Source organism: Canis lupus, chromosome 7 (assembly GCF_048164855.1).
Source record: "Canis lupus baileyi chromosome 7, mCanLup2.hap1, whole genome shotgun sequence".
Taxonomy (NCBI): domain Eukaryota; kingdom Metazoa; phylum Chordata; class Mammalia; order Carnivora; family Canidae; genus Canis; species Canis lupus.
The window spans coordinates 59,845,885-59,860,415 of NC_132844.1; the positions used below are offsets into that span (position 1 = coordinate 59,845,885).

A 14,531-nucleotide genomic window follows, 5' to 3' on the forward strand; every position below is an offset into this window, starting at 1 on the left:
CTGGGTGGCTCAGCGGTTGGGCGTCTGCCTTCGGCTCAGGGCGTGATCCTGGGGTCCCGGGATCAAGTCCTGCATCGGGCTCCCTGCGGGGAGCCTACTACTCCCTCTGCCCACGTCTCTCTACCTCTCTCTCTCTCTCTCATGAATATATAAGTAAATCTTAATAAATATGACAAATTCATTAAGGGCCTACTACATGCCGGGCAGCTGTGCTAGCTAGGCCTACTCCTGCTGAAGTCACTTCCACCCAGGAGCCAGAGGTTGCCTCGAGTCCTCCTACCGCCAGGGGCCGCTGTAAAAAGCGCGCGGCTTCCTTCCCCCGTCACCGTCCATCCCCGCGGTGTCCTTTGACCCCGTGAAGTCACTGCCCCGAGTTAAGATGGCGGCGTCGATGGCAGCGGCCGCCGGGGGACTGCGGCGGGCCATTCGAAGGTCGCCCCTGTGGGGGGGCCCCAGCCGCCGGCCGCTCTCATCCGAGCCCCCTCCGGCCCAGGCCACCGCCGTGCGAGACGCCTTCCTAAGCTTCTTTCGGGACCGCCATGGCCACCGGCTGGTGCCGTCCGCTTCCGTGCGGCCCCGCGGCGACCCCAGCTTGCTCTTCGTCAACGCCGGCATGAACCAGGTAGGGGCGGGGCTACCCTGCGCGGGGGCGGAGCTCGTGAGCTATCGTGGGAGAAAGGCGGCGCGGGATTGGGCGAAAGAGGCGAGGGGCGGAGCTCGTGGCTCGCGGGGGAAGGGCCGCGCGTGGTCGGGCTGAGTGACGCCCGGCGCGGGCGCGGGCGTGGGCGTGGGCGTGGGCAGGGCTAGGCCGGGGAACGCCAGGGTTTGGAGGGAGTTTTAGGTCCAAGAATGGAGGGTGTGGTGTGTGGCGTTCTTCGGGGGCAGGCTGGCGGGGGAAGTCTGGCTTCATCCATTCATGCTTTAAATAAGGAGAACTGATTCATTAAATAAATGTGTGTTGAGCACTTAATGTGTGCTGGGCTGTGTCCTCTAAGCTTTTGACTTTGAGCACCGCTTCCTGTCTAGATTTCTTTGTCTTCCTCTGTAAAGTGGGCGAGCAGGGTGAGGGGAATAGCTTAGCCTTCAAGGCTGTTAAACGCTGGCTCTGTGAAGTGTGCCCTGTGGTCTGGGTTTTATACCATTTATTGCGCGTGGTTTGAAGAAGCTGAAATGGGGGAGGAAGCCATTCAGTGTTCTGTTTCCAGCCAACACACACCTCCTTCTTTTACCTTGCCTGATGTACTAGCAGGAGGCCTCTGTTTGGTGATTTATTTACCCCTGGTCTGCTCTACACACACCAGAGATGGGTGCCGCCATGCTCCCAGATTGCCCCCTTGTCCAAGACCCCACTGCACTCTCAGGGGCACAGCCAGCCTTCAGTCTGAACACCCCACTCCCCGCCTTTCCCTTCTCCTGAGGGAGTGAGCACTGGGACCTTCATGTGTTTCCAGTTCAAGCCGATCTTCCTGGGCACTGTGAATCCACGAAGCGAGATGGCAGGCTTCCGACGTGTGGCCAACAGCCAGAAATGTGTGAGGGCTGGAGGACGCCACAACGACCTGGAAGACGTGGGCCGGGACCTTTCCCATCATACCTTCTTCGAGATGCTCGGCAATTGGGCTTTTGGGGGTGAATATTTTAAGGTGAGTCTCCAGGAAGCCCTGAAGTTAGGAAAGGGCCAGTTGTCAGCCAAGCAGGGCCTCAGGATTAGTCCTGTCTCCATTCCTAGTGTCTCCTTAGACAGGACTCCTACTAGACACAGAGGTGAAGTGACACAAGTGAACATGTGTGGTAGGAATGTGTTTCACTTCCCTAATTGGATTGTAAGCTCCTTGAGGACCAGGATTGTGCTTCTTGCCTAACGGCTAATCAGTAATTGTGTGAATAAATGGTCAGACAGAAATACTAAAATGCAGGAGTTAGGAATCATCCCAGGGTTAGGGTGGAAAGACAATTTGATGAAGAGGGTGGGACTTGAAAGAAAGGATTTAGAAGAGGGGAAACTTTCTAGGCAGGACAAAAAAAAAAAAAAAACCTGAAGCAGAAATGGTCATGGTTTGTTCTGGAAACAAGGTGGGCAGTGCAATTTTGTCTAAAGCTGAGGGCTAAAGTCTTGTGGCTTGATTGACACTTCAGTGGAGCCATCTTCTTACCCATTTTCCTCCTCCCAACCCATGTGGGTTTCCCCTGCAGGAAGAGGCTTGCAGCATGGCCTGGGAACTGCTGACTCAAGTCTATGGGATCCCTAAGGACAGGCTCTGGGTCTCCTACTTTGGTGGTGACCCCAAGGCAGGGTTGGACCCAGACCTAGAGAGCAGGGACATCTGGCTCAACTTAGGGTAAGTCTGCCTCTGCCCCTTCTGTCCATCTCTGGAGGGCACAAGGACTGGCAAATAGAGAGTACCAGCATTAGTCCTCAGAGTTTCAACATATCCTAGCAGACTGGGGTCAGCCTTGTCTCTCCTCTTGATGAGCTTGATGGAGAGGCTCTCATGGCAAAGAGCGTTCTGGCTTCCAGGTTTGTCTGTCTTCCTACTACTCATCCGGCTTTCTTCTCAGGGTGCATGCCAGCCATGTGCTTTCCTTTGGACCAGAAGAGAACTTCTGGGAGATGGGGGACACTGGCCCATGTGGGCCCTGTACCGAGATCCACTATGACCTGGCTGGTAGAGTGGGAGCCCCCCAGCTGGTGGAGCTTTGGAATCTGGTCTTCATTCAACACAACAGGTAATGGAATGCTGAAGCAGGAGGAAAATCCCTGGCCAGAAATGGAAAAGGCGGTAGCCAAGAGACTTTGATCTGCTTCTTATTAAAGAAAAACAAACACTTAAATGGTGCTTATTGTGTGCCAGGCACATTGCTAAATACTTTTCAGATAATAATTGATTTAACTCTAGTCTGTGCACTTAACAGTGTTTGTTTGTTTGTTTGTTTGTTTGTTTGTTTGTTTGAGAGAGCGAGAGCACACAGGAACTGAGGAGGGGTGCAGAGGGAGAAGGAGAAAGAGAGAATCTCAGGAGAATCCGGAGCAGGCTCCATGCTCAGCATGGATCCCAATGCGGGGGCCTGATCCCATGACCTGAGCCAAAACCAAGAGTCAGATGCCCAACTGACTATGCTTATAACAGTTTAAACTAGTCATTGCTCCTCTTAGGCCTCTGCTGTTGTATCACAGGATGATGCTGAGCTTCATGATCTCTGAGATTTTCCTCCAGCTTTGACGTGTCTCTTTCTCAGGACAAAGAATTCTATCCCAGAAAGGGGATGTGTGGGTCCCATTGAGAGGCGGAGGGGTGAGGGTGGAGATCACCCTTTATGAGAAAGTACACACAGGAACAAAGGCCATCGCTATCTGTCTTCAGTGGGAGGGGTGGATACTGCCTTCTGGTTCCTCCCACTCTCAGCCCCCTCATTCCTCCACTGCATTTGGGCATCTGCCTCACCCCTGAAATCCTATGTGGGGCCTCACCTTGCACACCTTCCCTGGCCAGAGAGACAGATGGAAGCCTGCAGCCCCTGCCCCAGCGGCACGTGGACACAGGAATGGGCCTGGAAAGACTGGTAGCTGTGCTGCAAGGCACACCCTCCACCTACGACACTGACCTCTTTTCCCCGCTGCTCAAAGCCATACACCAGGTGAGCTTGCCTCTTCCCTTCCAGAAGCTATTGCTCTCCGTCTTTGTTGAGTACTTCACATACTCCCTCATGACCAGCCAAGGATACCAGGGTCAAACATGAGGCTGAGATTCATGTTTGTTACCTGATACTGCCCCTAACTCCTTCCTTCCTTCCTTCATTCAAAAAGTATGTGTTGAGTGCCTACTTTGGGTGAAGTTCTTTGTACTTGGTACGGGAGAATAATAGTAAACAGAAAAGAGATCACAGAGATTATGTTGTAGCCTAGGAGATAAATAATAAATGTGTGAAAGAACAAATGGCAGATTTGAACAGGATTGCAGATTGTGACCAGGCAGTACAGGTGGGTGACAGTAACAAGGAGAAGGGGATGGGTACAGAGGAATCTTAGACCCGGTGTGTGGGGAAGGCTCACCAAAGAGATGATCTTTGAGCTGAAACCTGAAAGAGGAGGAGCCAGCCACAGGAAGCTCATTCCAGGTAGAGGGGACAGCAGGTACCAAGGATGTGAGGCAGGAAAGGAACACAAGGGTGGCCAGCTAGCTAAAGTAGAGTCACGTGGGATGTAGCTGGAGAATGTGTCACTGAGATTTTGCTGTGTAACAACCCACCTAACACTTTGTATTTTAAAATAATAAGTTATGTAGCATAAGTCTGTGGGCTAGCAATGCTAGCTGGGTTTTGTTGGGTCATTCTTTTGGTCTTCTGTGAGTTCATTCATAGACCTGTAGTCAGCTGTGAGGAAGTTCTACTTCCAAGGATCGGCTGGCTGGCTGGCAGTTCAGGGCATCGTGGGTGACCAGGCTGCATGTCGGTCAAGCACCAGACTAGCTGGGGCTTGTTCACGTCATAACTCAGCAAGGTTCTAAGAAGAAAAATAGAAGTACACAGAGGCCTTTTGAGGCCTGGGCTCAGAACAGTGTCGTGTCCACCTCATTCTGTTGGCCAAAGGGTGTCACAAGGTTAGCTAGCCCAGATTCAAGGGGTGGAGAAACAATTCCATCCCTGGATGGGAAGCAGCTTTGGTCACATTGTAAAGTGGCAAGCACACAGGAAAGGGAAGGATTGTGGACATTTTTGAAACAGTCTCCCATAGAAAGGAAGGCAGAAGTCAAACCTCCTGGGGCCTTGAAATGCACAGTGGGATTTTTATTCTAAGTGCAGTGAGAAGTGCTCTAAGGTGGGGGGGGGGGGGCATGCCACTCTCGCTGTGTGGAGGATGGGCTGGAGGGAGACCTGAGAAGAAGAGTAACTGGGAGGCTTTTGCAGAGTCCAGGAAAGAGACAGTAGGACGTGGTGTAGGTGGAAGTGGAGAAGAGTAACTGATTTGAAAGATCTCACAGAGGGCAGCCCCGGTGGCGCAGCGGTTTGGCGCTGCCTGCAGCCTGGGGTGTGATCCTGGAGACCCAGGATCGAGTCCCACATCGGGCTCCCTGCATGGAGCCTGCATCTCCCTCTCCCTCTGCCTGTGTCTCTGCCTCTCTTTCTGTGTCTATGAATAAATAAATAAAATCTTAAAATAAAAAAAAAGAAAGAAACCTCTCACAGAGATGGGAGCAGAAGGCCCCAGTGATGGATTAGATGAGGAGGGGAAATAAAAGTCAAGGCCTGCTCCCTAGTTTTTGACTCTGAGCAGTGTGGTGGATGGCAGGACTGTGCAGGGAAAGGGGGAAGCTCAGGAAAGAGACAGGTTTGGGGCTCCAGGTATGGAGCTTGATGAATTAGGCATCTGCTTCAGTGCGCTTACACATAGGCACAGCTGACACCCACCCCCAACCCCGTAAAGGCTGGAGGAGTAGGTATGGGCAGCCAAGAGCGCCTGGAGTCAGATGGACCAGCTTTAAATCTCAAATCTGCTCGCATGGATTGAGTGGCCTGTGGCACTCAGCTCCTCTGAGCCTCAGTTTCCTCTTTAAAGCGAGGCTAGTAATACCTCCCAGAGCAGGATGTTTTGGATATTAGACAACGCGTCATTCAAGTACCCACACTGTTCTGATAGTGGGAATTCATTACGTGATCACAGCTGTGATCACTGTTAGTGCTGAATATGGCCCTGGGAGGACAGGGACTGGCTCCCATTCATGTTTGAAGCCCCTCCAGCCAGGCCGTTCCATATAAGTGGCCGGCTTTAGGCGTAAAGGTAGATGCTCTGGGAATGATGAAGAGCACTCCACCTGAGCCACGTCAGGCGGGGCCAGCAGCCATGTCTCCTTGTCTCCCACTCGCCAGGGTTGCGGGGCACCCCCTTACTTGGGCCAGGTCGGAGCAGCAGACAAGGGTCGCACAGACATGGCATATCGCGTGGTGGCCGATCACATCCGCACACTCAGTGTCTGCATCGCTGATGGTGTCTACCCTGGAATGTCGGGCGCCCCGTGAGTCTGGAAGGGCTACAGAGAGAGGCAGGGGCTGGTGGTGGTTGCAGGGGAGAGGAAGGAAGGGGATGGAGAGGTGGGTTGGGTTGAGATGACAGGAGGAGTGGGGAAAGGCAGGAAGCTCTGAGATGAGAGCACACACTCTGGACTTTGTCCTCCCCACTCTCCATACTGCTGACCAAGGGTTGCTGGGCATTCATATTTGGCCTCTGAACCCCTCCAGGCTGGTTCTTCGTCGGATCCTCCGTCGAGCTGTGCGGTTCTCTACGGAGGTGTTGCAGGCACCACCGGGGTTCCTAGGCAGCCTGGTGCCTGTAGTGGTGGAGATACTGGTGAGGGCAGAGCCTACTCTTCTGGGTCTCCCTAGGTACTCAGGAAGCTTACAGCTGAGTCCAGACAGTGCCCCCAGCCTAGACTCCCCACCCGAAGTGTCCAGCGCAGGTCCTGTGGGGCTCAGAAAGCTGGGATTGCATACAAGAAGTGGAGAGCCCTCAAGAGGCCTCCTTGCCCAGGCTGCTGAGCCTCTGAGTTTGGGACCCCTTTCTGCCTACATTCCCTAATCATCAGCCTGAGCTGAGCTCCCAAGGCTGGTGTCGTCAGAGAGGCCCAGGGAAGGGAGGTACCAGCAGGCCGATTGCCTTTCACATCTCCTCCGCCTTCTACCTCCCTCAGGGGGATACTTATCCAGAACTACAGAAGCACTCAGCCCAGGTACTGGCTCTGGATGGGGAGGGTGGGGGGGCGACAAGACTCTGGGTGGAAAGCGGCTCTCCTGAGGAGCCCTAGATCCAGCGCTGCCCTGCCCCTCCCCTTTCAGATAGCCAGCCTGGTATCAGAGGAGGAGGCAGCCTTCCTGGCCTCCCTGCAGCGGGGTCGGCGGATCATCGATCAGACCCTGAGGTGCCTGGGGCCTTCTGAATTGTTCCCTGGTGAGTGAAGTGACTAGCCACGGCGTGAGGGCCTCACTTAGGCGAGCCAAGACAGGTGGAGGAGGGAGCTCTGGGGCAGGCCTGTGCCTAGCGTCCACACCCTCCCCCCTCATGTCCCTCTCCCTGCACCATCTCCAACACCCAGACCTCTCTGTGGCCAGACACCACCCTGTTTCTCCCCACTTCCTCACTGCCCAGCTGGCCCGGCCTCCAGTCTGCTTTCCAAGGCTGGCATCATGCCGAGATCGAGCTTCCCTTCTCCTCTGAAATGACAGATAACGAAGTGCCCTGGGCTACCCCCAGCTCTGGCCTTAGAGCCTGAAGGCTAACCCCTCCTGGACCTATCCAGTGTAGGGAGGGGACACTTGTGCTTGGCACCTGGGGACTTCTGTGTGCTTAGAAGAACCTCAGCTCTTCCTCCTTCTCCTTCATTCCTTCCCCTTCTGTCTATCCTGCCCCTTCACCCTGAACACCCTTTGTCTTCCTTCCTCAAAGCTGAAGTGGCCTGGTCCTTATCACTGTCTGGGAACCTGGGGCTCCCCCTGGACCTGGTAGAGCTAATGCTGGAGGAGAAAGGGGTGCAGCTGGACTCTGCTGGGCTGGCACGGTTGGCCCAGGAGGAGGCCAAGGTACAGGACAACCCCTTCCCCAGCCCTGAGTTCTTGGGGGAGGAATGCAGCTATTAAGGGAAACGAGGTTGAGGTAGGGTCTGTCCTTTACCCTGTACACACAGCCTGTGGAGAAGGACACTAGTGCAGTGGGCTAAACAGGAGCAGAAGGGGAGAGGGCAGCACAGCGTCCCAGAGAGGGGACCCCCAAGGGCAGCAGTGAGGGAGGGAGGACTGATCCCGGGACCCTGCATGATGGGAGGGTCACTGGCCAGCCCACGGTCTCTAGTGGCCAGCCAAGTCCTGTGGGCTTATTCCAGAGGGGGCTGCACGGTCCACACAGCTGTGTGGCGGGGACAGGGCTCCGTGAGGCTCAGATCCCGTTGCATTGTCCACGTGCCCCTTCCATACGCATACGCCTGTCCCGCAGCTCCGGTCACGGCAGGCCGAGCCAGTTCAGAGGCAGGGACTGCAGCTGAATGTCCACGCACTGGGGGAGCTGCAGCGCCGAGGCGTGCCCCCAACTGACGACAGTCCCAAGTACAACTACTCTCTGCGGCCCAGCGGAGGCTATGGTGAGAGCCTGGACTGAGGCTGGTGGCCACAGGTGTGCCTGGCAGTGACCGAAAGGGATGTCTATGACGGTTGCTCCCAGCCCTGTGCATCCCCTGCGATAGCCCCCAGGGGTCGCTGTGACACCTGAAAGTGTGCCCCTCCCCCGCGCCATCCCCCCACCCCCCACCCCCAGCCACTTGGCTTACTTGGCTTCGAGTAAGGCACAGACAGACCCACATCCCACATTGCACACCCCTGCCTAGCCCTGATCACTATTCTTCTCCCTGACAGAGTTCAACCCCTGTGAGGCCCAGGTGCTCCAGCTATATTTGGAGGATGGGACAGCTGTGGCTTCTGTGGGGAAAGGCCAGCACTGTGGCCTCCTCTTGGACAAAACCAACTTCTACGCTGAACAGGGGGGTCAGGCTTCAGACCGAGGCTACCTGGTGCGGGTGGGCCAGGAGGTGAGCCCTCATACACACACACAAGTTAATTTCTGCAAACGGCAGAGCTGAGCTGGGAAGGGAGCCAAGGGGAGGGAAGAGCTACAAGCTGTCACTCTAGTGCCTAAGCCCCTGCCCTTCCCCAGGATGTGCTGTTCCCAGTGGCCCGGGCCCAGATCTGTGGAGGCTTCATCCTACACGAGGCTGTGGCCCCTGAGGGCCTGAAGGTGGGGGACCAGGTGCAGCTACATGTGGATGAGGTAAGGATCCCACCCAGACACTCAGAATATCCTGCAGCGTCTCGACTCTCCCCGCCCCCCAGGATCCTGGGTGACAAAAGTGTTTCAGGCCTGGCGTCTAGGCTGCATGGAGAAGCACACGGCCACGCACCTGCTAAACTGGGCCCTGCGGCAGGCCCTGGGCCCAGGCACGGAGCAGCGAGGTTCTCATCTCAATCCCGAGCGGCTGCGCTTTGACGTGGCCACCCAGGTGAGCAGGGCACAGAAAGACAAGCTTTGAGTGAAGCAGCAGGCTTACAGAGAGATGGTCTGATGGAGGCCCAGGGGGCGAGGGGGTGGTTAGCCAGTCCGAGGACCTGTTGAGCCCAAGGAGGGGTATCTTGCCCTCAGGCTCCCCCCATACCAGGGAGGGGGCAGGCCACATGGTGTCCAGAGCCCTCCTTTCACCTCCAGCCACCCAGCTTCCTTCTTCCTGCTGTCACCCATGACCTTCTTGCTCAAACTTGAGCTGTCCTCCCTTCCTTGCCACCCTGTCTCCCTTCCTTCCTCACACATCTGGCTCCTGCATCCCCCTCATCCCGTGTTTCTCCTGTAGGGCTGCCCCTTGTGGCGAGCTCCCTGGGTATAGAAGAGCGTTTTCCTTTCTTCACCAGCTTCTAGTGCCTAATGAAAGGGCTGCAGTTTCCAGCAGGCCCAGCCTCCAGGTAGCTTTATAAGGAGAAGAATTGTCTCCTCCACAAAGATTAACTGAGCACTGTTTTAGAACCTGAGGATAGTCGGTGAACATTGACTGCCACGTTATAGGCACGGAGCTGACTTCCGGTCAATCTGTTTCCCCTCCCCCATCCCACCAGGCTCCACTGACCCCAGAGCAGCTCCAGGCAGTGGAGGGCACTGTACAAGAGGCCGTGGGGCAGGATGAGGCCGTTTACATGGAGGAGGTGGCCCTGGCACACACTGCTCATGTCCCTGGCCTGCGCTCTCTGGATGAGGTGAGTTGGGGAGCCCCGGTCGGTGGAGATCAACTGCCCCACATACACAGGCTAGTTAACAGACTTGTCCCCTTACCCTCTCTTGCAGGTATACCCAGACCCTGTACGGGTGGTATCAGTGGGGGTGCCTGTGGCCCGTGCACTGGACCCAGCCTCCCAAGCTGCACTGCAGACCTCTGTGGAGCTGTGCTGCGGGACGTGAGTCACTCCTGCCTACCTGCCCGCCCTGACCTGGGGCCCTGGATCCTCATCCTTCTTTGGTCTTTGGAGCCTCCAGCCCCCAGTTTGGAGCTTAGGCAACTCTTTTCAATCCCACCATCCCCACTGACTTCCTTCTCCCTCCCCCTTCCCACAGGCACCTGCTGCGCACAGGGGCTGTAGGGGACCTCGTCATCATTGGGGAGCGCCAGCTCACCAAGGGCACTGTCCGCCTACTTGCTGTCACTGGGGAGCAGGCCCAGCAGGTCAGCATGCCAGCGGGGTTCAGGAGACTGCTGGATGTGGATGGGGGGGCGGCAGGGGCACACATGGCTGATGCTGTCAGGCTGGGGGATGCCCAGCAGCAGAACCAGGGTTCATACCTGTGTGCTAATGGTGCCATCCCAGCTGTTGGCAGCTGTTGTGATTATTTGGTGCCTTGATTGGTCCTGATTGTTAAATATTTCTAATTTGGCCCTGACTGACAATGGGTTGAGAGCCCCTGTCCTGGGGGAGTGAAAGTAAGCCAGTAGCCCCAAGCATCGTATTCTATCCTTGCAGGCCCGAGAGGTGGGCCAGAGCCTGGCCCAGGAAGTAGAAGCTGCCACAGAGCGGCTTAGTCGAGGCAGCCAGGATGTAGTGGAGGCTCACCGACTATCCAAGGACATGGGACGACTCATTGATGTGAGGGTCACCCCTGCTGTGCAGCTGCAGCTGCTCCCCACCCTCTCCTGGCCCTTTCCCTTCCCCTGCCTCCCCAGACCCTTCCAGTCCCTCCCCAGCATTCCTGTTGGACTCCAGCTGGCCTAGATATTTGTCGCTTGTCTGCAGGGTGGGGCGTGGTGGGTGTGATATCTTCCCTCTCCATGCTGGCCCCCACCTTGGAGTCTGGGCTCAGGGAAGGGCATGGCTGATGGGCTTCTGGCCGTAGGCTGTGGACACGGCTGTGATGCCTCAGTGGCAGCGGCGGGAACTGCAGGCTGCCCTAAAGGTGCTACAGCGGCGTGCCAACACGGCCCTCCGAAAGCTGGAGCTGAGGCAGGTAGGAGGAAGTTAGGTTGATACCCACAGCTCAGCAAGGGTCAGAGACACTCTAGCATGCACACTGAGAAGCCTCCAGGTCTGACATGGGGCAGTTGCAGGGCGGGAGGCCGGGGGGGGGGGGGGAGCATAGGTCCTGTCTCTCTTGTTAGCTAGGCACCAGCACCAGGCCATTCCCCTCCTTCCCTCTCTGCCAAACTGTGCTTCTTCTTCAACTCCCAAGTCAGCCTCAGACTCTGCCTCCAGGAAGCCAACTGACTCAGGCCATTCAACCCTCATTGCTCCTTGACTGCAGATCCACCTTCCTCCTGCCCCCTTTTCGTCCATATGTGCTCCAGCCATAGGCCTTCACCTTCAGTGGCCTATTTGTGGGGGCCTGGAGCAGTGGTGAGAGGGAAGAGGTAAAGGGGATGGGAAGAACATAAGCCATTCGAGGCAGAGCACCCCGGCACCTCCACTCAAAGCCAGACCTTTGCTGGGGGTGGGGATTTCTGGACTGGGGCTCACTTTGGAAGTGAGAGCTGGTTCCCTTCCCACCCCCCAGGCTGCACAGAAAACCCAGGAGCTGCTGCAGCGGCACTCGGAGGGGCCCCTGATCGTGGACACAGTTGCCGCCGAGTCCCTCTCAGTGAGCATTGGGGCCGGGTTCGAGGGGGTGGAACATCCTGAGTGGGAGGTCGCCGGGAATCCAGAGAGTGGTAGGGTCACCATCGGCCCTCCCTTTCCCAGGTGCTGGTGAAGGTGGTGCGGCAGCTGTGTGAGCGGGCACCCTGCACATCTGTGCTCCTCCTCAGCCCCCAGCCACAGGGGCACGTGCTGTGTGCCTGTCAGGTGGCTCAGGTAAGGAATGGAAGAGGGCAGACCCACCAGCCCATCCTGGTCCAGCTCTCAGGTTCCACACCTTTGATTCCTCCAAGGAAGGGTAGAGGGGATCTATGAGGACACCCCAGGACAGGGATAGGGCCATCTCTTCTCCCTAACCATAGCCCTCCAACCAGAGAAGGCACTGTGAGCCTCCCTAATTACCACCACCCCCTCAGGGCCACACACCCTTGCAAACAAGGAGCAGACATTCGTTAACCCCACACACACAAGTTCCCAGCCCAGTGCTCTCCCGCCTCCTTATCTGATTCCCCTCTCATGTGCCCAGCTGGGGAAGGGCTGCTCTGCCTCACTGCCACTTCTGTTTCCGTCCCCAGAGTGCCATGCCAGCCTTCACAGCAGAGGCCTGGGCACTGGCGGTATGCAGCCACATGGGGGGCAAGGCCTGGGGCTCTCAAGTGGTGGCCCAGGGCACCGGAACCACTGCTGACCTAGAAGCTGCCCTCAGTACAGCTCGAACCTATGCCCTCGACCAACTCTGACCCAGCTCACCCAGGGACTTACATAGACTAAACAGCAGACAGGCCAGTGCCAGGAGCCCTGCAGGAGCCAGCAGAACCTCCCTGGAGGCTGGAGCAAAGGACTGGAGCCTGGAGGCCAAGCAGCTAAGCCCAGGAGGGCCGGCCATCTTGGGCCATCCCCCGTGTAGACACAAGGAGATGGAGCTGTAGAGAAATGGACCCAGAGATACACCCTCCCACAGGGTGAATATCGAGCCAGGGACTGTCTTGGCTGTGATTGCATATTACAAAGTATTTCACCAAGGGGCTCCTGAGTGGCTGTTCAGTTGGTTGAGCATCTGCCTTCAGCCCAGGTCATGATCCCGGGGTCCTGGGATGGAGCCTGGCATTGGGCTCCCTGCTCAGCGGGGAGCCTGCTTCTCCCTCCCCCTCTGCCCCTCCTTTTGTTCTTTTGTTTATGCTCTCATCCCCCACCCCTGTTAAATAAATAAAATCTTTAATATATATAATTTCACAAAGGCTAGGAAGTTCCAGAAGGTCTTTTGTTTAAACAAGAGTCACTTTCCCCTCCAAGCATCCTTCTATAGGTGTCCTGTCACCTGTCTGATCCCTCACATAGGATTGAAAAGTCACCCAGCATCCAAATGAGAACCATTCTCATTGCCCCAAGTGCTTAACGAATGGGCTTTCCACACCAGGGGGTTCTGGGCACTCACAAAGGTGTCCCTAGCTGCTGAGACCCAGACCTGCCCTGTGAAAGTCATTACAGCAGTGCAGATCCTCACTGGTGCCGCTTGTTTCATTAACAGTAACTTCCCATTTTCAGGAAGGCAGGCCCTGGTGATTTGTCAATGAAATGAGCAGCAGGTACTGGTCAGCTGCTGACACTGTGGTGAGAACCAAAGGCATAAAACTTCCTGCACTTGTGGAGCTTTCTGCTAGCAGGGAAATACGCAGTAAAGAGAAGGCAGCAGATGGAAGGCAGCAATGAGGTCTGCAGAGAAGGCAGGACAAGGATTGGGAGGGGTGACTTCGTTGTTTCCTGGGAGGTGGCACTGAGTGGAGGGTATCTGAGGGAACAGTGCCCCAGACTGAGGGCACAGCCAGTGCAGGGGCCCTCTGGGGGAGGTGAGCCGGTGCAGTGAGTGGTAAGTGGCAGGTGATGGGGTCTGGAGAGCACAGGGGCCAGAGCCACCCAACTCTTTAAGACAAAGTGCAGGGCACGGGCCCCAAGCCTGAGCTGAAGCTGAGAAGTGGCAGCTCAGAGTGGGAGGAAGCCGAGAGCCAAAGGAACCCTCCTTCCCTAACAGGATGGATGCACTCAGGACCAAGCCAGACTCGGGAGCTCCACCTCTGTTCCCAGCTCTCTGTTGCTAGAGGAGGGAAAGGATCTCAGGAGATCCATCTCCAAGTTAAAGGCTCCCTGGTGACCAAGTTCCGGGGCCGTTTAGTTAAAATTATAAGTGTAAAGCACGGCTTCCCACATGATTTCTCATTCTAATTGCAACAGTTAAAGGGTTTGCGAGGGACCAGTCCCCACCGGAATGGGATGCCGGGGATTCCTTCTCGCTCAGCCCTGTGGGCTTGCAAAGCTGTACCTCCGGATCTCGGCCACTGCCACAGTGGCCACCTCTCAGTGACGCTCACTGGAAGCCCAGCTCTTTACTTTGGACACAGGGTGAGGAGTTGCGGTGACGTTTTACGATGAGTTATCTGAGCTTCTAAGATGTTAACTTACCCATGGCAACAGACTAGTAACTGGGAGAGCTGAAGGTAAAGCTAAACTGCCTCCATGTGAAACGTCCTACCATCCTGGTCACCTCTCCCCTCCTGAAGGACAGTTCTTATTAGCCAACCCCCCAGGTTGGTCCTTCCTGCCCGTCAGGAGCACCCCATCCTGCCGCCCAGAGCTAAGGGGGGCGGGGGGGGGTGACATAATGTTTAGTGCTGTGTGAAGGAGCGCTGTGGAGACCTGGAAACTTCCTGCCTGGTGCCTGACATCAGCCTTGTTCACATCCTGGAGAAAGGTGGAAGGTACCACACTGCAAGGATGCTGCAGCCCACAGCTCTCCTGCAAGGCTCGGGGCAACAGTAGGCCCCAGAGGAGATCCGGTAACCCCTGCAGGTGCCCTTCCACCTCCTCACCTTCCAGAAGAAACTGCGGATGCTTTT

The 14,531-nt window shown here is 56.3% G+C and overlaps 1 protein-coding gene and 1 long non-coding RNA gene across 2 annotated transcripts; one reads left to right on the top strand and one right to left on the bottom strand.

Moving 5' to 3' along the window:
• The first annotated feature begins 360 nt into the window (after positions 1-360).
• AARS2 (alanyl-tRNA synthetase 2, mitochondrial) lies at positions 361-12,880 on the top strand. Its single transcript, XM_072832822.1, has 22 exons — positions 361-622; positions 1,452-1,643; positions 2,194-2,339; positions 2,560-2,727; positions 3,492-3,636; positions 5,866-6,011; positions 6,235-6,343; positions 6,684-6,722; positions 6,829-6,940; positions 7,436-7,569; positions 7,979-8,123; positions 8,395-8,567; positions 8,693-8,806; positions 8,895-9,035; positions 9,640-9,777; positions 9,866-9,975; positions 10,133-10,241; positions 10,537-10,659; positions 10,907-11,017; positions 11,561-11,644; positions 11,746-11,856; positions 12,216-12,880. Exons 1-22 carry the CDS (start codon positions 380-382, stop codon positions 12,378-12,380), a joined length of 2,958 nt encoding a protein of 985 aa, XP_072688923.1. The 5' UTR covers positions 361-379; the 3' UTR covers positions 12,381-12,880.
• LOC140636953 (uncharacterized) lies at positions 2,459-6,696 on the bottom strand. Its single transcript, XR_012034211.1, has 3 exons — positions 6,154-6,696; positions 5,887-6,026; positions 2,459-4,501 (listed from the first exon to the last, which is right to left on the bottom strand). It is a non-coding gene; the product is annotated as an uncharacterized lncRNA (long non-coding RNA).
• Positions 12,881-14,531: the final 1,651 nt, after the last annotated feature.

What these genes read in the sequence shown, in the direction of transcription:
- AARS2 (XM_072832822.1), top strand. Translation starts at nt 380, where the DNA reads ATGGCGGCGTCGATGGCAGCGGCCGCCGGGGGACTGCGGCGGGCCATT. An exon ending in TTGGGGGTGAATATTTTAAG is followed by an intron (nt 1,644 to 2,193) that starts GTGAGTCTCCAG and finishes TTTCCCCTGCAG; the next exon opens with GAAGAGGCTTGCAGCATGGC. An exon ending in TGGTGCGGGTGGGCCAGGAG is followed by an intron (nt 8,568 to 8,692) that starts GTGAGCCCTCAT and finishes GCCCTTCCCCAG; the next exon opens with GATGTGCTGTTCCCAGTGGC.